General features: G+C 33.0%; 2 protein-coding genes across 2 annotated transcripts in view; one reads left to right on the top strand and one right to left on the bottom strand.

Annotated features, from left to right (window-relative positions):
• Nucleotides 1–23,394, top strand: part of LOC142340586 (glutathione synthetase-like) — a 494,803-nt gene that overhangs the window by 182,428 nt on the left and 288,981 nt on the right. The gene's annotated exons all lie outside the window — the stretch shown is intronic.
• LOC142341395 (uncharacterized) overlaps nt 1–23,394 on the bottom strand; it is a 128,676-nt gene that overhangs the window by 88,796 nt on the left and 16,486 nt on the right. The window contains exons 3-4 of the mRNA XM_075392322.1: nt 18,449–18,600; nt 260–384 (exon numbers count right to left, since the gene is read on the bottom strand). Coding sequence (XP_075248437.1) covers nt 260–384; nt 18,449–18,600 — 277 coding nt within the window. The remainder of the gene's footprint in view (nt 1–259; nt 385–18,448; nt 18,601–23,394) is intronic.

The raw sequence follows: 23,394 nt of genomic DNA, 5'->3' as shown, positions 1-23,394 counted from the left end.
AGTTAAACCATCACCGACACATGATAAAAATATGCATTCGTTTCACAAAAAAATACAGATAATATTACTTCTGATAAACCTGTTAAATGCATTGAGAAAACTTCATGCTGAAATCCTATTTATTTCTTGTAGCCCACATTATGGTTTAACCGGGAACTAATAAAACGGAAGCCAATAAGACTTTCGGAGACAAGGGAGGCCAAACCTCCGCTATTTTATAAAAAGCCGTTCCGCGGGCTGTTAAAGAAAAACTACTCACAATGACATTTTTGACCTCGGGGGGTTCGTCTTCAGAGTCACTGCTGTAGTCAAGTTCACTCCCACTCGCATCATTGTCATCCTCATCGTCTAATCCCTCGCCACCATCGGAGGTTGTCGCACCCACTATCAACAAAGAAAAAAGATTAATTACAAATACCCACATAAGTAGTATCCATATCTGCCATGTTACTGGAGGGGGGGGGGTCCGGACCCCCCCCCCCCCCCCCCCCCCCTACAAGAACTCTCACCACCGAAAAACTGATTTTCTCTTAGTGAAAGCAAGTTTTTTGGTTAAGTTTCGCCAGCCTGAGAGAAGTTCTTGGGTTAAGTTGACTGGCGAAACTTAACCAAAAAACTTGCTTTCACTAAGAGAAAATCAGTTTTTCGGTGGTGAGAGTTCTTGTAGGGGGGGTGTCCGGACCCCCCGCCCTCCAGTAACATGGCAGACACCGGCTGCTCCAATGTGTATTTCAGAAGAAAGAATGCGTAGTGCTGAGTGGTTAGACTATGGTTATAGCCTGTTTTAGTAACTTTAATTTTTTTTATCTTTGAGACCATGAGAGGCACACTTGAAAAAATTTGAAAAAAATTGAAAAATTTTTTCGAAAATTTTTCAAAGTTTTTCAAAGTCCTAAAATGGTCTGAAATGGATTTTGCGCTATGAAAGAGCACACAAAAGTGATTTTTTGTTGACTTCACTTTTTTCACCTAAGTAGTATAGGGGTCGAAACATATGAAAATTTCGAATTTTTTGAAAAAAAATTTAAAAATTTTTTGGAGTCCTAAAATGGTCTGAAATGGATTTTGCGCTATGAAAGAGCACTCAAAAGTGATTTTTTGTTGACTTCACTTTTTTCACCTAAGTAGTATAGGGGTCGAAACATACCAAAATTTCGAATTTTTTGAAAAAAATTTTCAAAATTTTTCAAAGTCCTAAAATGGTCTGAAATGGATTTTGCGCTATAAAAGAGCACTCAAAAGTGATTTTTTGTTGACTTCACTTTATTCACCTATGAAGTATGGGGGGTCGAAACATACAAAAATTTCGTTATTTTTCTGAAAAAAAATTTTAAAAATTTATTGAAGCCCTAAAGTGGCATGAAATGGATTTTTCGCAATGAAGGAGCTTTCAAAAATGATTTTTGTGGACTTCATTTTGTTCAACCAAATAGAACATGAAAAACTCAGTTTTTGAAGTAGTCTGAAAGAAGTCAAAGAGCAGTCAGAAGCAGTTTTTGTTGACAATACTTTTGCAAATGTTCAGTGTGATGTGGAAAGCTTGGCTTTATTTTTTTTATATATATGTGTAACTATGTATATTTCTATCAAAACAAGTACGTATATTTGCTTACATGTGTTCAAAATTGTGATGTTTATGTAGGAACGAACAATTGAAAGAAACGAAAGAATGAGAGTTTTATTTATATAGTTATGCGTATTCATGTGTATAATGAAAGTATATATGAAAGTGTATATCTGTTTATAAGTAAACATAACTGTGCTTAAGTTTAGTAATATGTTTCCATGAGTATAAGCTGAAGTGTATGTCTGTGGGTAGAAATTGTAAATGCGTGTACATGTCAAGACGTTCTTGGTTTTATGTGTGTATATTTTTCTATATCTATACAGTGAAATGTATGTATATATGTCTGAATGTGTTTATGTATTTATGTATTTATGTATTTATATGTTTGCAATCCGATGAGAGAGAGAGATAGAGAGAGGGAGAGAGATAGAGAGAGGGGGGAGATAAGTTCCTGGAGGGCAATTTAATTGCCTTGAAGAATGTTGTTATTTGTCTCCACGATCCAATAATATTATATCTTGCACACGGATTTTGACCTTCAGCGTAGCTAAACTCTGTCCCATTAAGCATTGGCAAGCAAAATGTCACAAACGAAAACGACAACAAGTTCTTGATGTTCTGAGCATGCTTTGTTGAAAACTGAGTTTTCTACACTTATCTAGCTACCATATTAAAAACTATCAAGATTTTTTACGAAAAAAAAATTCATCCTCTTTGTCTTTTAATGCTAGGCAAGAAAATGATAAAATCTTGCAACACAGAAAACAAAAACAACTTTTTGATATTCTGAGCATGCTTTGTTGAAAACTTAAATTTCTTCTATCTAGCTACCATAATAAAAAACTATTAAGATTTTTCTTAAAAAAAACAAATTCATGCTCTTTGTCATTTACTCCTTGGCAAGAAAATGATAAAATGTTGCAACACAGAAGACAAAAACAACTTTTTGATGTTCTGGGCATGCTTTTTTGAAAACAAATTTCTCTATACGCATTCAGCTACCCTTCTAGGATTGAGCAAGATTATTTACAGGAAAAAATTATTTGAGATAAATTGTTGAGATAAACAATAAATTGAGCTAAGTAAAAAGATTAAATTCTGTAAAAACCGAAAAATTTGGTGGAAAAACTATGATATGCAGGAGCAGCTGAACGTGTTAGTTAAATAAAGTAGAATGATAGGAATTCGTCAAGAGCTTGAATCAAACAAATAGTGTAATGATGTACAAGAAGAGTAGTTTCCACTGGAACTGTAAAAATAGCTAAATTTTCAAAAGTTAATTAGCCATTTGATCAATTAAGCAAGAAAGAACACAAGCTTTGTTTCTGCGGGGGGTTGCTAGAAACAGCTTCAGTAGCGAATAAGTCTTGTTTGCGTATTGGGAATAACACTAACGGATAATGCGTGCTTTGACTGAAATCTTAAACAAAAGCGAATCGCTTCTTCAGTAAATGGTTCCAGCATACTGAATATACATATACTCAACTATTAAACACTGGAAGTAAAATATCAGAGCACCTCAAGCCAAAAAAAATCGAATGAGTTAATTATTGTTCTTTCTTGAATCAAATTTTCTGTGCATTCAGTAACCCTGTGTTAAAATTTTGGATTACTTATTGTTCTGTCGACGTTTTAAAATAACATCACCGTAACGATATTTGATAGAGCATCGGAAAGAGTAACATCCAAAGGAATTTGAAATTTAAAGCGACAGAGTCTGTATAACATATTGGGTTATTAGGCCTGGCGAACATTTCGGAATTGAACACAACACTACTGCTACTGCCTACTACTACTATCTACAACTACTATCTACAATTAGTACCTACTACTACTACTGCTACCTACTAGTACTACCTACAACTACTACTAGATACTATTAATATCTACTACAACTACTTATTGGTTCTAAGTTACACTAGTACCTACTACTACTTCCTTTTAATACCTTCAAATGTTACCATTTGTTTACTAACTATCTACAAAAAGCTGTTTCTGTTTCTCTAAAAATGAAAACAATTCTTATCTCTAGAGGAGACTCGCTGAGCATAAACAACAGAAGCTTTTCTCTATCTCAAGGTAATGTGTCCTGACTTACACAGACCGATAGAATTTAGCCGCTAATATTTTCAACAATTCATTAAGTGTTTGAAGTTATTTCGAAGATATAAAAAACGCTGAAGCTATGTTGTATACGTTAACTCAGTAATTTTCAGCTCAATGTTAATTTCTTAATTAACAATTAAGAAATCCATTGTAAGGTATATCAAGTGGTACATAATTAATTAAATCAATGTAGGGTTTTATTGTTTAGCGAACCAGTCTAATTTTTAGGAGTTTTTTTGATATGTTCTTTTTTTGAAGTGCAACTTTTTTAATACTTTATTCAAAAATTGCTTGCTTCAAAAATTCTATAGTGTGTACCTTAATGGAAACAAACACTTTACAACGTACCTACGTTATCAAAAAAACAGGTTTTGCACTATATAGTTGTTTTCGTATGTTTATTCAGAGCCACCTGTTGTTTCAGTTGTCAGGAATTACACAAATTTTCCGAATCCCTACGTTTCAAAAACTTGTATAGACAGAAAACTGCTGGGATAGCTTGCCAGAAGGACAATGCGTTTGTTGAGTTTCATATTAACCTTAGCTTCGGCTCAGGATGTGTTCAAAGCTGAGACTGTAATTGTGAACTTGCTATGCATCAAAAATTTAGCGCTACATGATCTTGCAATTTTTGTTATATTAACTTCTTCCTAATTTGTTAAATTTCATTTGGTCATTGTTTATCTGAAGAAAATTAAAAACGAATCAACCTCATGAAACATTCTTGCACAAACTCGTTGCGCAGTCTTGTTGCATTCTTGCACAGTCTTGTCGCATTTGAGAGCTCAAAAAAAAACATTATATTTAGGTGTTTAGCTGAACAAATTTTGTTTGTTTTCAGCGTCTGTTTACACTCAATGGGCACCAAATGGTTCCAGAGAAGTACTTCTCGCGGAATTTGAAACAAAATTCTTCCTTATTAGTGTTCAAAACACAACCGGAGACAGTATGGCTTTGGATAAGCAAGTAGAATAAAAATGTGAAACATGGTCGATCACTTTACCTAAAAGTTGGACCATTGTGTTCGATTTCGAGTTTGTGATCTAAACAGTATTCAAGGATAATTGACATTTAAGAAAAAGGCTTCTTTTTTAGTATTCAAAGCTCAGAGTCGGCATGGATTTCGATAAGCAAGTTTATTAAAATGGTGATTTTGGTCGATTGCTCTACAGAAAAATGGAAGTCTTGAGTTTGTGTTTGAATTTTTGATCTAAAAATACTATTCAAGGATAATTGACTTTGAAGAAAGACTACTTTTAGTATTAAAAACACAATAATCGGTGACCGCTTAACTTTGAATTACCAGATATAATAAAATGTGAAAACTTGGCCTATCCCTCTAATTTAAAGTCAAAGTTTGAGTTTGGGTTTGTGATCTAAAAATAGTATTCAAGGGATAATTACGTCATAATAGTTGTTATGTTATATAGTTGTGAACGCAAAACATTTGAAATACGTTCTCACAATCTATTTAGACTACAGCTATATATGTGTCAAAAAAGTGAAGGAGATCTTCTGGTTTTACTAAGCTTTTTGATATAATTTACTATATTATATAGACTATATTCACGTGGTGTATTATGCAATCTTTACTGCACGACTTCTGCAAGCATTCTAAGCTGAAGAGTATAATTTTGCATTGTTCTATAGAAAAAACAGAAAAAACACATGATTTTCCTGGTGCTAGGAAAATTGGCGGACAGGTCGTTTAGCCGACAAGGAAAAAATGAGAAATTTAGACGACAGTTTTTATCATAATTGGTAATAAAAGTCTAATTGGTTTATAAATCAGTAGTTCGGTTGTGATAGATTCATATCAACTCCCACAGACCGTTGAGGCATGACCATGGCCCGCGAGGCATGGCCAGATGCGGTTAAATGCAGTTCAACCACGTAAAGCCCTCCGTTACACTAGTTGATGAAAAAACTAAGGTATACTTGTCCGCCTACAGAATAGTGTTTTGAATTGGCCAATCACAGCTTCAGAATAAGATTTATTGCTCATTTTACTTAAATTGTCGGTAAAAATGTTCATTTTTTTGGTGTCTTGACATATTTTACCAGTAATTTTTGAAAAGATAGGTCAGTGCAACTCTTTAAATGATTAAATTTCTCTGAAGAATATTCGGCTAATGAACATTAAATATTGTAAAATAACTAATGTGGAGATACCTTTAAGTCATGGCCACATTAAGTAACAGTTAACACAGCTAATTTTGATTTTTGCTACCATAAAAACCGACAACACAGACAGTAGAATTCAGATTAGGAGCTTCGAGGCCATAGTCAAACTGACAAGTATACTTCTACATTCATTTGGCCGATTTGGAAAATTTCCAGTGTTAAAACCCTGTAACCCATAGTGCATCAAGTTCAAAGTTTAAGGTATTCAAAATTTTTGGAAATTAGTGTTTCACTTTTCTATGTGGTAATATTGTATTATAATACTAGTATTATTGGCTTTGTGTACTTCGTTTTGATGTTATCTTTCCGAAAGGGTTTCTATGTTTTCAAACGTTTGTTTGTTATGGATCCTATGAAGAGTCGATTTGAGTTCTTTCAACTGAGTCAAAGACAAAAAACAACTGTCAAAAGGCAAATCCTGATTATAGAGGCAATTGAGCTAATAAGATTTCCAGATTTTTTAATGCAGTATTTTAATTTCCTCTGAGCTTAAAAAATGTGAGAAAAAGGTAAAAATGTCTCTTGGAAAAAATCTCCAGGTGGAATTTTACTACTGCGTGTTTTGCTTATTGCCACTATTGTCAATAGAGACCATTGTAATTTAAAATGATTTTTATCCTCATGAAAATTTGTAGCCTCTATAACAATAAATGGTTGAATCATTATGTACATGAAAAAAATGTTTTTCACGAGTAATCATATAGCAAAACCTTAATTTTCAATAAAGCTTTATTGATCGGCAATTTACGCTATGAAAATGAATCAGCGGTCTCACAGGTAGTATGAAAATATTTTTTTTTCATGGCGCTCAAAAAAGGAAAACCTCTAACAGAACTGCAAAATTAACAACGATAAGAAAAAAAACGCTTTTTAATGTCAACTTTGCTTTTAATTTGAAAGACTTAAAATAAAACAATGCCTAGCTGAAATAAAAAAAAGACTTAGATTGTGAAAAGCAAAAATTTTAAATTTCTCCTTGTCAAACAAATATTTATGTACAAGCTGATTTTTCATTACTCCTTTAACAAAATTGTTTTTTACGACCTCAATAGTTTGCCTTGAGAAAACTCATTGGAGAACGGAGAAGTATTCAATTCTTGCATCTATTGGAAATTTCGTTCTGATACGTTAAATGCTTACTATTCATGATACCATAGCTCTATGGATTAAAGAAGTTTTAAGTTCGCGTTAATGAATACTTAGGTTTTAAATTTTTATGAGTTACTTGAATAAAATACTGAAATACTTCAAATTGACACATAGCTCTAAAAGCTACTGAAGGAGTTCTGTGAAAACCAAATGTTCTAAGACAAACACAAGTTGTTGCACACGTATACAGAAAACAGTAGTGCAAACTTACGTCTATGGTTCAAATTGAGCCTTTGAGCAAAACATGTTTGTTATCTACTAACGTTAGCAGGGAACTTCTTATCGTTCCTTACAATAAACCACGTCAATACTATGCAAAATCAAAAGTATTATACAAATAACTTAATACTAAACGTACAAGTTAACGTTATTTTGCATAAATTGAGCACAGGGGGGGGTCGAAATGTACTCCCAAATAAAGAATTGCAAGCATATGTATTCACTCTCTATTTATCACAAGTTTTGCTGCAACACAGTAGAGTACATGTGTATATACGCCTTCTTGATCAGAGACAAGAGAATACTTAAGCAAACTAATAAAAGTGCTTTTAGCCGAAAATATTATGCAACAATTTTGCAGAGAAGACTGAACTTCTCATACGCACAGTGCAATTCTTCAGCTTTATACGTAGCAATCAGATCAAAACCTTGAAATGTGAATGTCTGAGGTACTTAGGAGAAACTTCAATTCTTTTTACAACTGAAAAGGAATAAGAATTAGTCTAACTGATTTAACAACTGAGTTCTCCTCGAAATGTTATAGGTCTTCATTGTAAACTATTTGGCTAATTAGGCTAATAGAACGAGTGCTAACATCCCAGCTAACGGCTTATATTTACTTTTAACTGAATGAATTGCTTCTCAAATTAATATTTTAGCGTTTTCATTCCTGACTTGTATTTCATTCAGTTAGTGTATGCCAAAACCCAAACTCAACTGCCGGTTTTTAACCTATAATGTATCATATCCTAACGCAATTTGAAGGCTCATTTCAGCGCACAATTGTCTATCAAACTCGTTATGAAAACAATATTGCCTTTATACAACAAAGGAAGGGCAGCTCAATTTCAAGCTGGACTACCTTCGATCATTGTCTCATACCCAAAAAATTTATTGACTTTGTTACTACATTACCTAATATAACCGAAGAGGAAGACTTTATCAACAACTCAACCCCCTCAGAAACGGGAGTAACTTCTCAGAATATACCTAATCCTTTGACTTCTGACATATGGTCACTTCCTATGGACATAAAGAGGATCTTGCTCAGTTATGATTTCGAAAGTATGCCACTCTTCAGGAGCCATGAAGCATATTTCGCTGCTTTAGAAGGTTTGGAAAATATGTGGAAAAAGCTCGAATCATGCAGAATTGAAACAAAACTAACCACCATTCACGATAAAATTGATCATACAACATCATCCACACCCGATGATAACAGAAAGACTGTGATATCTTCCATCTTAGAACGATTCCCTAGTCTTCTTGAAGAAAACTCGAAAATTGAAGAAAACTTCCAGAAACTTAGCACTGAGCCATCGGCTAACAATGCTCTACGAAAGAGGAGCCAATCTCGTGTTGTTGGAGGATGTGTAATTCACAGTGGAAATTTTCCAAAAAGAATGAGATTCGATGAAAATGTGAGGTGTTCATGCGACAGTAACAACTAGAACTGAAAAATTCTTGTCGATTAAAGCTTATGAACTAGACGTTGGTATCCAGTATTTTCCATTTATACCCTGTTATTTTGAAATGCTGTGCTTTATTAAAATCCGTTGTGTATGCTTATTATCCAAATTTTAGTAGTTGAAAAACCACTCCTTTAAACTAAAATATGTTGGTTGAACTTTATCCACGTCAGAGAAACAGGAAACAGGCTTCGACCTGTTTAAAGAACTAGAAAGTCAGAAATTTGTTGTAGAGTAGGATCCCCAAACCGTAGATTATCGTTCTGAAATGTTGAAATGGATACGCGCAAGAGTCGACGTTATAAATAGCTGACGTTAGAATACGCCGCAACTTGTTTTGATTTAATAGAGCCGAAACCAAAAAATTGCCATTAATTACCCTAAAATGTTAGTTGATTATTAAAAAAGTACCTGAGTGGGTTAATTGGTCTCATGTTCGGTTATGATAGTTTCATATCAAGTCCCAACAGCCGCTGAGGCATGGCCATGGTCCGCGATGATTTCAAGATGATTATTTTTTCAATTTGCTTTCAGTGTCTTATACTAGAAGATACTAAATTTTATTTTTTCAAAAACTCGAATGTAGTAGTCTCATTTAAGAGACAATATAATTTGTCGCAAAATTTACCGTAAATTATCAACTTATAATTTAAACAAAATGTCGGTTCTCTTGAATCGGCTCTTTTCACTTCGGCTCTCTTACAAGTCACGGGTTGAAACAAAAATATCAACCTGACCACTTGCTTTTTATGAATAAAAAAACCTATATTGTGAGAAGTTCAGTCTTCTCTGCAAAATTGTTGCATAATATTTTCGGCTAAAAGCACTTTTATTAGTTTGCTTAAGTATTCTCTTGTCTCTGATCAAGAAGGCGTATATATACATACACTCTACGGTGTTGCAGCAAAACTTGTGATAAATAGAGAGTGAGTACATAGGCTTGCAATTCTTTATTTGGGAGTACATTTCGACCCCCCCCCCACTGTGCTGAATTTAAACAAGATAACGTTAACTTATATAAAGCAATGGAAAAGGCAATGGACAAATCAAATACATTTAAACTCAACTATTGGCCTTAGCTTTTGATTTCCACGGTCACAATTGCTTCTAGTTTATATAGTAACTGGTTCTATGTCGTACGTTTAGTATTGAGTTATTTGTATAATACTTTTGATTTCGCATAGTATTGACGTGGTTTATAGTAAGGAACGATAAGAAGTTCACTGCTAACGTTAGTAGATAACAAAAGGCTCAATTTGAACCATAGACGTAAGTATGCACTACTGTTTTCTGTATACATGTGCAACAACTTGTGTTTGTCTTAGAACATTTGGTTTTCACAGAACTCCTTCAGTAGCTTTTAGAGCTATGTGTCAATTTGAAGTATTTCAGTATTTTATTCAAGTAACTCATAAAAATTTAAAACCTAAGTATTCATTAACGCGAACTTAAAACTTCTTTAATCCATAGAGCTATGGTATCATGAATAGTAAGCATTTAACGTATCAGAACGAAATTTCCAATAGATGCAAGAAGTGAATACTTCTCCGTTCTCCAATGAGTTTTCTCAAGGCAAACTATTGAGGTCGTAAAAAACAATTTTGTTAAAGGAGTAATGAAAAATCAGCTTGTACATAAATATTTGTTTGACAAGATCTTTAAAAATTTTGCTTTGCACAATCTAAGTCTTGTTTTTTATTTCAGCTAGGCATTATTTTATTTTAAGTCTTTCAAATTAAAAGCAAAGTTGACATTAAAAACCGTTTCTTTTCTTACCGTTGTTAATTTTGCAGTTCTGTTAGAGGTTTCCCTTTTTTGAGCGCCATGAAAAAAATATATTTTCATACTACCTGTGAGACCGCTGATTCATTTTCATAGCGTAAATTGCCGATCAATAAAGCTTTATTGAAAATTAAGGCTTTGCTATATGATTACTCGTGAAAAACAACTTTTTCATGTAGATAAAGATGCAACCATTTATTGTTATAGAGGCTACAGATAAAAATCATGTTAAATTACAATGGTCTCTATTGACAATAGTGGCAATAAGCAAAACACGCAGTAGTAAAATTCCACCTGGAGATTTTTTCCAAGAGACATTTTTACCTTTTTCTCACATTTTTTAAGCTCAGAGGAAATTAAAATACTGCATTAAAAAATCTGGAAATCTTATTAGCTCAATTGCCTCTATAATCAGGATTTGCCTTTTGACAGTTGTTTTTTGTCTTTGACTCAGTTGAAAGAACTCAAATCGACTCTTCATGGGATCCATAACAAACAAACGTTTGAAAACATAGAAACCCTTTCGGAAAGATAACATCAAAACGAAGTACACAAAGCCAATAATACTAGTATTATAATACAATATTACCACATAGAAAAGTGAAACACTAATTTCCAAAAATTTTGAATACCTTAAACTTTGAACTTGATGCACTATGGGTTACAGTGTTTTAACACTGGAAATTTTCCAAATCGGCCAAATGAATGTAGAAGTATACTTGTCAGTTTGACTATGGCATCGAAGCCCCTAATCTGAATTCTACTGTCTGTGTTGTCGGTTTTTATGGTAGCAAAAACCAAAATTAGCTGTGTTAACTGTTACTTAATGTGGCGATGACTTAAAGGTATCTCCACATTAGTTATTTTACAATATTTAATGTTCATTAGCCGAATATTCTTCAGAGAAATTTAGTCATTTAAAGAGTTGCACTGACCTATCTTTTCAAAAATTACTGGTAAAATATGTCAAGACACCAAAAAAATGAACATTTTTACCGACAATTTAAGTAAAATGAGCAATAAATCTTATTCTGAAGCTGTGATTGGCCAATTTAAAACACTATTCTGTAGGCGGACAAGTATACCTTAGTTTTTTCATCAACTAGTGTAACGGAGGGCTTTACGTGGTTGGACTGCATTTAACCGCATCTGGCCATGCCTCGCGGGCCAGGGCCATGCCTCAACGGTCTGTGGGAGTTGATATGAATCTATCACAACCGAACTACTGATTTATAAACCAATTAGACTTTTATTACCAATTATGATAAAAACTGTCGTCTAAATTTCTACAAAATTACACTCTTCAGCTTAGAATGCTTGCAGAAGTCGTGCAGTAAAGTTTGCATAATAGACCACGTTAATATAGTCTATATAATATAGTAAATTATATCAAAAAACTTAGTAAAACCAGAAGGTCTCCTTCACTTTTTCGACACATATATAGCTGTAGTCTAAATAGATTGTGAGAACGTATTTCAAATCTTTTGCGTTCACAACTATATAACATAACAACTATTATGACGTAATTATCCCTTGAATACCATTTTTAGATCACAAACTCAAACTCAAACTTTGACATTAAATTAGAGGGATAGGTGAAGTTTTCACATTTTTTTATATTTGGTAATTCAAAGTTAAGCGGTCACCGATTATTGTGTTTTTAATACTAAAAGTAGTCTTTCTTCAAAGTCAATTATCCTTGAATAGTGTTTTTAGATCAAAAATTCAAACACAAACTCAAGACTTCCATTTTTCTGTAGAGCAATCGACCAAAATCACCATTTTAATAAACTTGCTTATCGAAATCCATGCCGCCTCTGAGTTTTGAATACTAAAAAAGAAGCCTTTTTCTTAAAAGTCAATTATCCTTGAATACTGTTTAGATCACAAACTCGAAATCGAACACAATGGTTCAACTTTTAGGTAAAGTGATCGACCATGTTTCACATTTTTATTCTACTTGCTTATCCAAAGCCATACTGTCTCCGGTTGTGTTTTGAACACTAATAAAGAAGAATTTTGTTTCAAATTCCGCGAGAAGTACTTCTCTGGAACCATTTGGTGCCCATTGAGTGTAAACAGACGCTGAAAACAAACAAAATTTGTTCAGCAAAACACCTAAATTTAATGTTTTTGTTTGAGCTCTCAAATGCGACAAGACTGTGCAAGAATGCAACAAGACTGCGCAACGATTTTGTGCAAGAATGTTTCATGAGGTTGATTTGTTTTTAATTTTCTTCAGATAAACAATGACCAAATGAAATTTAACAAATTAGGAAGAAGTTAATTTAACAAAAATTGCAAGATCATGTAGCGCTAAACTTTTGATGCATAGCAAGTTCACAATTACAGTCTCAGCTTTGAACACATCCTGAGCCCAAAACTAAGGTTAATATGAAACTCAACAAACGCATTGTCCTTCTGCCAAGCTATCCCAGCAAATTTCTGTCTATACAAGTTTTTGAAACGTAAGGATTCGGAAAATTTGTGTAATTCCTGACAACTGAAACAACAGGTGGCTCTGAATAAACATACGAAAACAACTATATAGTGCAAAACCTGTTTTTTTGATAACGTAGGTACGTTGTAAAGTGTTTGTTTTCATTAAGGTACACACTATAGAATTTTTGAAGCAAGCAATTTTTGAATAAAGTATAAAAAAAGTTGCACCTCAAAAAAAGAACATATCAAAAAAACTCCTAAAAATTAGACTGGTTCGCTAAACAATAAAACCCTACATTGATTTAATTAATTAAGTACCACTTGATATACCATACCATGGATTTCTTAATTGTTAATTAAGAAATTAACATTGAGTTGAAAATTACTGAGTTAACGTATACAACATAGCTTCAGCGTTTTTTATATCTTCGAAAAAACTTCAAACACTTAATGAATTGTTGAAAATATTAGCGGCTAAATTCTATCGGTCTGTGTCAGTCAGGACACATTACCTTGAGATAGAGAAAAGCTTCTGTTGTTTATGCTCAGCGAGTCTCCTCTAGAGATAAGAATTGTTTTCATATTTTAGAGAAACAGAAACAGCTTTTTGTAGGTAGTTAGTAAACAAATGGTAACATTTGAAGGTATTAAAAGGAAGTAGTAGTAGGTACTAGTGTAACTTAGAACCAATAAGTAGTTGTAGTAGATATTAATAGTATCTAGTAGTAGTTGTAGGTAGTACTAGTAGGTAGCAGTAGTAGTAGTAGGTACTAATTGTAGATAGTAGTTGCAGATAGTAGTAGTAGGCAGTAGCAGTAGTAGGTAGCAGTAGTGTTGTGTTCAATTCCGAAATGTTCGCCAGGCTTCATAACCCAATATGTTATACAGACTCTGTCGCTTTAAATTTCAAATTCCTTTGGATGTTACTCTTTCCGATGCTCTATCAAATATCGTTACGGTGATGTTATTTTAAAACGTCGACAGAACAATAAGTAATCCAAAATTTTAACACAGGGTTACTGAATGCACCTAAAATTTGATTCAAGAAAGAACAATAATGAACTCATTCGATTTTTATTGGCTTGAGGTGCTCTGATATTTTACTTCCAGTGTTTAATAGTTGAGTATATGTATATTCAGTATGCTGGTACCATTTACTGAAGAAGCGATTCGCTTTTGTTTAAGATTTCAGTCAAAGCACGCATTATCCGTTAGTTTTATTCCCAATACGCAAACAAGACTTATTCGCTACTGAAGCTGTTTCTAGCAACCCCCCGCAGATACAAAGCTTGTGTTCTTTCTTGCTTAATTGATCAAGTGGCTAATTAACTTTTGAAAATTTAGCTATTTTTACAGTTCCAGTGGAAACTACTCTTCTTGTACATCATTACACTATTTGTTTGATTCAAGCTCTTGAAGAATTCCTATCATTTGACTTTATTTAACTAACACGTTCAGCTGCTCCTGCATATCATAGTTTTTCCACCAAATTTTTCGGTTTTTTACAGAATTTAATCTTTTTACTTAGCTCAATTTATTGTTTATCTCTCAACAATTTATCTCAAATAATTTTTTCCTGTAAATAATCTTGCTCAACCCTAGAAGGGTAGCTGAATGCGTATAGAGAAATTTGTTTTCAAAAAAGCATGCCCAGAACATCAAAAAGTTGTTTTTGTCTTCTGTGTTGCAACATTTTATCATTTTCTTGCCAAGGAGTAAATGACAAAGAGCATGAATTTGTTTTTTTAAGAAAAATCTTAATAGTTTTTTAATATGGTAGCTAGATAGGAGAAGAAATTTCAGTTTTCAACAAAGCATGCTCAGAACATCAAAAAGTTGTTTTTGTCTTCTGTGTTGCAACATTTTATCATTTTCTTGCCTAGGATTAAAAGACAAAGAGCATGAATTTTTTTTCGTAAAAAATCTTGATAGTTTTTAATATGGTAGCTAGATAGGTGTAAAAAATTCAGTTTTCAACAAAGCATGCTCAGAACATCAAAAACTTGTTGTCGTCTTAGTTTGTGACATTTTGCTTGACAATGCTTAATGGGACAGAGTTTAGCTACGCTGAAGGTCAAAATCCGTGTGCAAGATATAATATTATTGGATCGTGGAGACAAATAACAACATTCTTCAAGGCAATTAAATTGCCCTCCAGGAACTTATCTCCCCCTCTCTCTATCTCTCTCCCTCTCATCGGATTGCAAACATATAAATACATAAATACATAAACACATTCAGACATATATACATACATTTCATTGTATAGATATAGAAAAACATACACACATAAAACCAAGAACGTCTTGACAAATACACACATTTACAATTTCTACCCACAGACATACACTTCAGCTTATACTCATAGAAACATATTACTAAACTTAAGCACAGTTATAATTACTTATAAACAGATATACACTTTCATATATACTTTCATTATACACATGAATACGCATAATTATATAAATAAAACTCTCATTCTTTCGTTTCTTTCAGTTGATCATTCCTACATAAACATTACAATTTTGAACACATGTAAGCAAATATACGTACTTGTTTTGATAGAAATGTACATAGTTACGCATGTATATAAAAAAAATAAAGCCAAGCTTTCCACATCACACTGAACATTTGCAAAAGTATTGTCAACACAAACTGCTTCTGACTGCTCTTTGACTTCTTTCAGACTACTTCAAAAACTGAGTTTTTCATGTCCTATTTGGTTGAACAAAATGAAGTCCACAAAAATCATTTTTGAAAGCTCCTTCATTGCGAAAAATCCATTTCATGCCACTTTAGGGCTTCAAAAAATTTTTGAAATTTTTTTTCAGAAGAATAACGAAATTTTTGTATGTTTCGACCCCCCATACTTCATAGGTGAATAAAGTGAAGTCAACAAAAAATCACTTTTGAGTGCTCTTTTATAGCGCAAAATCCATTTCAGACCATTTTAGGACTCCAAAAAATTTTGAAAATTTTTTTCAAAAAATTCGAAATTTTGATATGTTTCGACCCCTATACTACTTAGGTGAAAAAAGTGAAGTCAACAAAAAATCACTTTTGAGTGCTCTTTCATAGCGCAAAATCCATTTCAGACCATTTTAGGACTCCAAAAAATTTTTAAAATTTTTTTCAAAAAATTCGAAATTTTTATATGTTTCGACCCCTATACTACTTAGGTGAAAAAAGTGAAGTCAACAAAAAATCACTTTTGAGTGCTCTTTAATAGCGCAAAATCCATTTCAGACCATTTTAGGACTTTGAAAAACTTTGAAAAATTTTCGAAAAAATTTTTGAATTTTTTTGAAAAATTTTAGGCTTCTGGTGTCTTATATTAGGTTTTTTATGTTTTCACCAAAAAGATTTAGTGAGAGTTCAAAACTTAGGTAACACCTAATTCTAAATACAGCGAACATTTCAACAGCGGATATCTGCCATGTTACTGGAGGGCGGGGGGTCCGGACACCACACCCTACAAGAACTCTCACCACCGAAAAACTGATTTTCTCTTAGTGAAAGCAAGTTTTTTGGTTAAGTTTCGCCAGTCAACTTAACCCAAGAACTTCTCTCAGGCTGGCGAAACTTAACCAAAAAACTTGCTTTCACTAAGAGAAAATCAGTTTTTCGGTGGTGAGAGTTCTTGTAGGGGGGGGGTCTGGACCCCCCCCCCCTCCAGTAACATGGCAGATATGGATACTACTCACATATCTCATGCAACCTTAAGAGATAAAGCTTGCAACAAAAAAAAACAGGACAAAAAAATGGGAAATTGCAAAGCCCACTCGAAATAACTCTTTTTTATTGCAAATTATTCACATTATAACCCTAGGGCTAGATATCTACATGCTTTCGCTTTCAAATGTTAAATAAATTAATAACAGTATGAGTATTGTTATTGATATTATAATCTTTAAACTGTGGTTGTTCGTTTTCCTTTATCAAGCTAACTTTTGAGAAAAACAATTCGACTGGCAGGATAAGATCCTTAATGAGAAGATCAGTGGAGCGTTCAATTTTTTGTCGAAAATAGCAAACTTTTATTCCGCAGTTCATTTGCCTATTTATGCGGTTTATGGGTTTATGTATTTTGCTGTAAGAGTTTGAAGGGATATTCCACTGAATAAAAGATGAGAGAGTAAAACTGACCTGAAAGCATCAAATCCTACTTTTAAAGGAAATTCATTTCTTACAAGATACGAAGAACGAATTGAATTAGCCATTTTGCTTAAAACTCAGTTCAGGTGATTTTCAGGTAAAACTGAGTTAGGTTAGGTTTGAATGAAATTGTACTCCAAGCTAACGACACACATGAGCTGGTTTGATAACTTCACTTTTAACAGTGAACTCTGGATCCGAATAAGCATGATTTTTAAAGCATATCATCTCTGTTTTAACGGCATTTAAAGTGAGTTGATTCTATGTCAGGTATTTGTCTGTTTGTTCTAACATGTTTTCAATTTTTAGTGGAATATTTTCAATACTTTCGAATTTGCATTTAATACTAGTGTCATCTGCAAATTGAACAATATCATTTTCAACTTCACTTTCTTTCAGAAAAATGGTTGACATATAACAGAGAAACAAGAGGTCTTAACACAGTTCCTCGTGAAACACAATGATTAAGAATTATTTTATCTGATAAGTCAATACCCAATTTTGAGCATAGTCTACGATTTTTGGGAAAAGATCTGAGAAGTAAAATTGTTGATTGAGAGAGATTGAAACTTTCAGCTTTCTCAAAAAAAAATTATGCTAAATTGAATTGAAAGCATTTTGCAAGATCCAAGAACACGGCACCTGTGTCGTTGCTATCTTCCATAATTCCTATTATTTTTTAATAAAGTAAAGCACAGCATCAGGCGACAACTTTCTAAATTGGAAACCGAATTGTTTTCTGTTCAAGAGCGCATATTTTTCAAGATATTATACTAACTGTTAAATAAAAGTCTTTCAAAAACTGTTTTTTTTTAAAAAAAATGGTGTGATGCGCCATCCTTCAGAATTATTGGAAACATTTTCTCTTGAATACAATCGTTAAATATAATCTGAAGATGTGTTGCAATCGCATATTTTCCGGATTTCAATGCCCAAACATTGATGTATCCCGGTCCTGGTGCTTTGTTGTTGTCTAGATTGTCAATACAATTATAGATTTCCCCTCAAAGTAAAAGGTCTAAAGTTAAGCTCCTGAAATTTCGGCTCCAATTCTTCGACGTTCCACCCATTTCGCTGAAAACTTGAAAAGGAAATTCGAAAAGTCACGAAACATTTGATGTACTTCTAAGTTTTTAGTTTAAAACTCTGAATTATAAGAGCTGGCTATATGATAGATTTCTTCATCTCTGGAACCATTTTTGTTAGAAGGATTTAATGATGATTTATGATTGATGATTGAATCATCAATGATTATGAACGATTGCACACTGTCCAGCAGGAATTTCAGCTTTGTTTTTTTATTGATATTCCTTGTTGAAAAAAATTTCAGAAGGAAGTATGTATGCGAACAAAGTCGAATAAAATAGCTTACCAGAAGCAGTGCCCTTTTCTCCTCCCCCATCGCCCTTTTTGGGTGGTCTGTCTGCAACCTTCTCCACAAAGTTCCGCCTACGCAGTCCCTTCCGCACTGGTTTGTATCCACCAATTATAGTAAAGACCTGATGAGAAAAGGTAAAAAAAATACTTTATAAATTAAAATAAAGGATGTATGGAACAATATGAGCTTCAAACTGAAAACGAAAGCAAAAAAAAACGAGCGACAATTTATCTTTTGGGATGCAACAAGATCAGAAGATGAACATCTTGCCAGATGCCCAAATAAGGAAAACGCTTGAGATTACTTACTTACTAAATCACGAGAAATTACAAATAATGGATCATCAAGAATGTACTCTTCTACTCCTGTGAATAAATAAAAAAATATCAGCGGATTTTTTCCCCAAATAATGGCTGTGGGGGTGCAGGAACAGCCACCATACAGTCCCGTTTCGAACACATTTGAAAAATTATAGGCGAATGAGAGCAGAATTTATAAAACATACAAATAAGCGTTACTGTAGAACTAATTTTAACGCAAAATGTTTTATTTTGTGTTCCTGATGTTTGTAAAAATCTTAAGGTGTATAGCATTTTGTAACACCATGGTATATACCTATACAAATGTATGAAGAACAAATGAAACCAACATTTGTTAGGTATTTGAGATCTTCCACCAGCTTAGTAAACCTCATCTCACAATTTTGTGTAACGATGAAAAGCAAAAATTTACAGTAATATTTTGGATAAAGATAGGAAGCAATAACTTTTACATGTTTCCGGGTACTAATTTATATCAAAGGCTTGTTTCTGTGATCAGGTGGCAGTATATGCTCCCACATTCGCATTTCGAGGTATAAGATATATCATATCAAAATATCTGAAAATTATCGCAGAAACATTTGTTTTAACACCAAAAATAGATTTAACCAAGACGCTACGAAAAAGATCTGAATCATTTAGCTGGAACTTGACAAAAAAGAACAGACAAACAAAAAAATTTATTTGAGAGGAACCAAAAGCCTGCATAACCCTCAACTTAAAAAGGATACTTAGTTGCACAAAAGTTATTGATAAATATTATCAAGAGTTTTCCTTAACCGTGTTTTTACTACAAAACCAACCATTTTAGTTTCAATTCTCTGCCTTATTCGTGGTTTTGATTTTGCTTCATCAGTGTTTATCTATAATTCATTGAGAAATTGATTAATGACTTCCGATTCAAAGATAAAAGTTTTAAAAACAATCTCTATTTTTCTCAGGAAGAGCGTCGTGGTCAAAAAACACACTGGCAAATGTAGCTGTAGAAGTGCCAACAATTTAAATAAAGATATGAAGTTTGCATGCTTCTTATAGATAATCGAAAACGAACCCAAAATCAACAAAAATGAGGATTCAATTACCTGTATTTATAGAAAACCTTTGCATTTCAACATACTCGTAGCCATGAGATTTTGTTTCAGATCATCACATTAATGGATGCCGAAACAATTGTTTTTGCTCCCAACCACTTTAGTGGGGGAGGAACTATATCCTCAACTGGGATTTTTTTGTTCAGACAATTTTGGCCGATCGATATAATCATCGTAGAGAGTTGTGAGTGGCATCATTAAAAAGCCCGTCCAGCATAGAATATGGAATTAAAAAGAATTTTTTATGGGGAGTTACCGAGGTTTAAAGTGTAGTGAAAATAAGACGTATTTCAGCTGTTTTTATTCACATTTTCGGTATTTTTGAACTAATTTTCGCAAATTTTGCTAAAATTCGTTCAAATTGTTAACTGTAGTGTTAATAATTTTATCTCTAAAGAAGAAGGAGGGTTTCTCAATTGTTCAACCCAAATTTTTTGGCTAGAATTTATGCTAAATTTTTCAAAATTTGACTATTTTTCGCGACCAAGTTTGGGACCAAATTTGCTTTTTTAGCCGACTTGCTTTATTTTTTTTGAAAAAATATACCTTAAAACTGCAGCGATATTTTTTCTAAGCTGACAAACTAGCTAGCTGTACAACCACTGGATTTAAGTGTTTTCTGGAATTATAAATTTGACAGTTTTTTGCAAACTTAAACTCGATAATTAAACAAAATGCATTTTTATTTTTGACAAACTAAAAAACATTTAAAAAATTTGATCTATTTCTCATTAACTTGAACAAAAAGAGTATTTTTTTAGCCGCGCAGCATTATCTGGGCTTATCTTGATCTCGCCATGGATCCTAACAATAAAAAATTTTTTAGATTTTACAGGGGCGCGACTTTTTCGAAAAACATTTCCGCTAGGTAAATTTTTTTATGTAAACTTTTTGTCACTTACTAGAAATTCAAATCAGGGCTCAATCAACGACAGAAACTAATTACAAAAAACAAGGCCAAACGGGATTAGATCACGGTTTTAGAGTTAAAGTCATGGTTTTTATGGCTCTGACCAAGTATTTTCGCAAAAAAAATTCTTTTGTACTTTTTGAATTATGCTTTCAATTGCTATCTTTTTGGAGCCCAATAACTTTTTGTCCAAAGTCAACAATCCAGTTATGTTTTATGAGGTATAAATGAACCTACAAACTTCTTTCAGTTGTTATCTAATGTCTGTTTTGATTTCGAATAAAACTGTTTTAAGAAAATATCGGTTAATTTTTGAACTTTGCCACTGTTTTATCTTAATTCTCTCAACCTCAGGTGCAGCCTCAGTAAAAATAGGCAGAAGACAAATTCTTTTGGATTATAATTTAATCTTTGTAACGGTTTTATGTTCAACTAATGGTCTCTTTGTTTTGATAGGACGCTTCTTCTTTTTTTTGTTTTTGAGAATGATTGCATATTTTACGAGTTAATTTTGTTTCCTTGTCGACTTATCACATTATTGACAAAACCAATTGAAGGAAAGCATAGTAGGGTAACTTCACAGCGTTGGAAAAAAAGCGTATCTGAATATGTTAAATGTTTTTGTTATGTAGTTTATGCTGTTTGGGCTGGGACACTTATCTCGAAAAATTTTATGGATCTTTTTTTGTTTCGTCTCTATTTGTCTTTTTTTGGTTGTAATACGCCATACACATAATAACGATAGGTATCAATTGATTCCCCAGGACGTAAAACTCAACCTAAGATATCAGTTTATAGTTGTTTGTTTTAAAGACTTTAAAACAGAAAAAAAAATTCAATTGTATCATTTTTGCTTTCATTTTACTAACGATGTAGTACAATCTCATTAATTAGAAGTCTCAATTACTTTTTTGATTCAAACTTTTTCTTCGCGCTGGGTTATACGTTGTGACTGGTTGCTTCGACTATAAATTTCATAAAAAGTTTTCGAGTTCTCTATACTGTTCAGTTTCTGGGTTTCTTTTTGTTGTCATGTCTATGTAGTGCTTTTATAAGGAAGACTCTCCGATGTTAAAATGAGGAGAACGTGACAACTTACAGTTCTTGCAGGTAACATCTTAAAATAATAGTGCCTTGAACTGTGTGATCTCGCAAAATTGTTTGAAGTTCTGGCTTCTTTATAAACTTGTTGTTGTTTTGTGGGGTCGTGACTTAGTCTCATTATTAACAGGCCTAATTGGCTTCCTGAGTTATTGCAAAATAATCCATCGCTGTTTGTTGGAATCTTAAGTCTGTTATGACTTTTGAAAAAAATTTGTTTTCAAAAACATAATTGGGTTTTTAGCTTCGTAATTTTTTTAAATAATTTTTTGGTCGATTTGTTGCTCAGTCTCTGTAAACACAGGTCACAACCCGCTTCCAGTGAACTATAATTTAATTTGTATAACGGTTTTAGCTTCAAGCATTTGTTTCTCGGCTATTTCAAAACTGTTATTATGAGATTTTATAAAATATTTGAGAGTTTTTTCATATTTCTACATTTTATAGGATTTTTTTCTTTTTAATTTATAATAATAATTGAAGTTCCCATTGGCTTTCAAATATTGCCAAAATGAATATTGGATAATACATATCTCGATTGCTTCCTATGGAGATATAAATGAACAATTTCTGTGAAATTAATTGTTCTCAAAAAACAAGAAACAAGAAACGTTTTGAACTTCACACCTCTTTGCTCTTTTTTGTCGACCTGTTAAACAGTCGCATTGAGGACAGGTCCCATATTGTTTCTAATGAAGTATAGGTTAAATTGTTTCGTTTAAGTTTCATCTGATGCGAGTTTGATTTTGTTTTGATTTTAATTTTTATAGACATCGAGTTTTGGTCGTAAATAATGGTTGTTGTTTGATATTTATTATAGTCCTTTCTAGTAGACGCATTATCAACAACGTTCATCGGACCCCTAGAGTGGCATTATTGTATTCCATTGGTCATTTATGGAACGATATATGTTTTTGAAGTTTTCTATCTCTTCATCATTTGGTAGCCAATTAAGTCAAGAATGAGGATGAGCGGGGTCGGAATTTTATGTGCATACGAACATTACCGAGCCTCTTTGTCATATTATCGTATTAACTGCCATAATTAATTAGATTTGTTGGCTAACATTATCATGCAGAAAATATTGTCTCCACTTTTTTCAAGTTTTCCTGAGTAACGTCTCTTTACATGAGTTTTTTGGTTAAAAGGAAAAAATAGCAATCAGAAGCCAAACTGAAATTATGAAGTGCGGATTTGTGCTCCTTTCATGACGTTTAATAAGCGCATATTATTTGAACCTACAGAAAGAAGCATGTGGCATAATTTTATATGATAATTTTGTAAGTAATGGCACGTGCTCCGTAACTGAGGGTGTGGAAAGACGTACAAGGGCAAAAACGGGGAAACCAAATCCGGCAGAAACAAAAACAAGGGCAGAAGTAGTAAAAAAGGAATCATCGATATGTGTGAGAAATCAAAAAACATCAGGACAAATTTTGAAATACAATTCAAGAAAAAAACAAACAAAGAAAAATCAATTCTGACCACCTGCTTGGTTTCAAAACTACTGATGTTTCG

The sequence above is a fragment of the Convolutriloba macropyga genome, chromosome 6 (genome assembly GCF_964194025.1).
Source record: "Convolutriloba macropyga chromosome 6, txConMacr16.3, whole genome shotgun sequence".
Taxonomy (NCBI): Eukaryota; Metazoa; Xenacoelomorpha; order Acoela; family Convolutidae; genus Convolutriloba; species Convolutriloba macropyga.
Note: the sequence above shows the minus strand (reverse complement) of the source record. Positions and strands in the feature narration are given on the sequence as shown.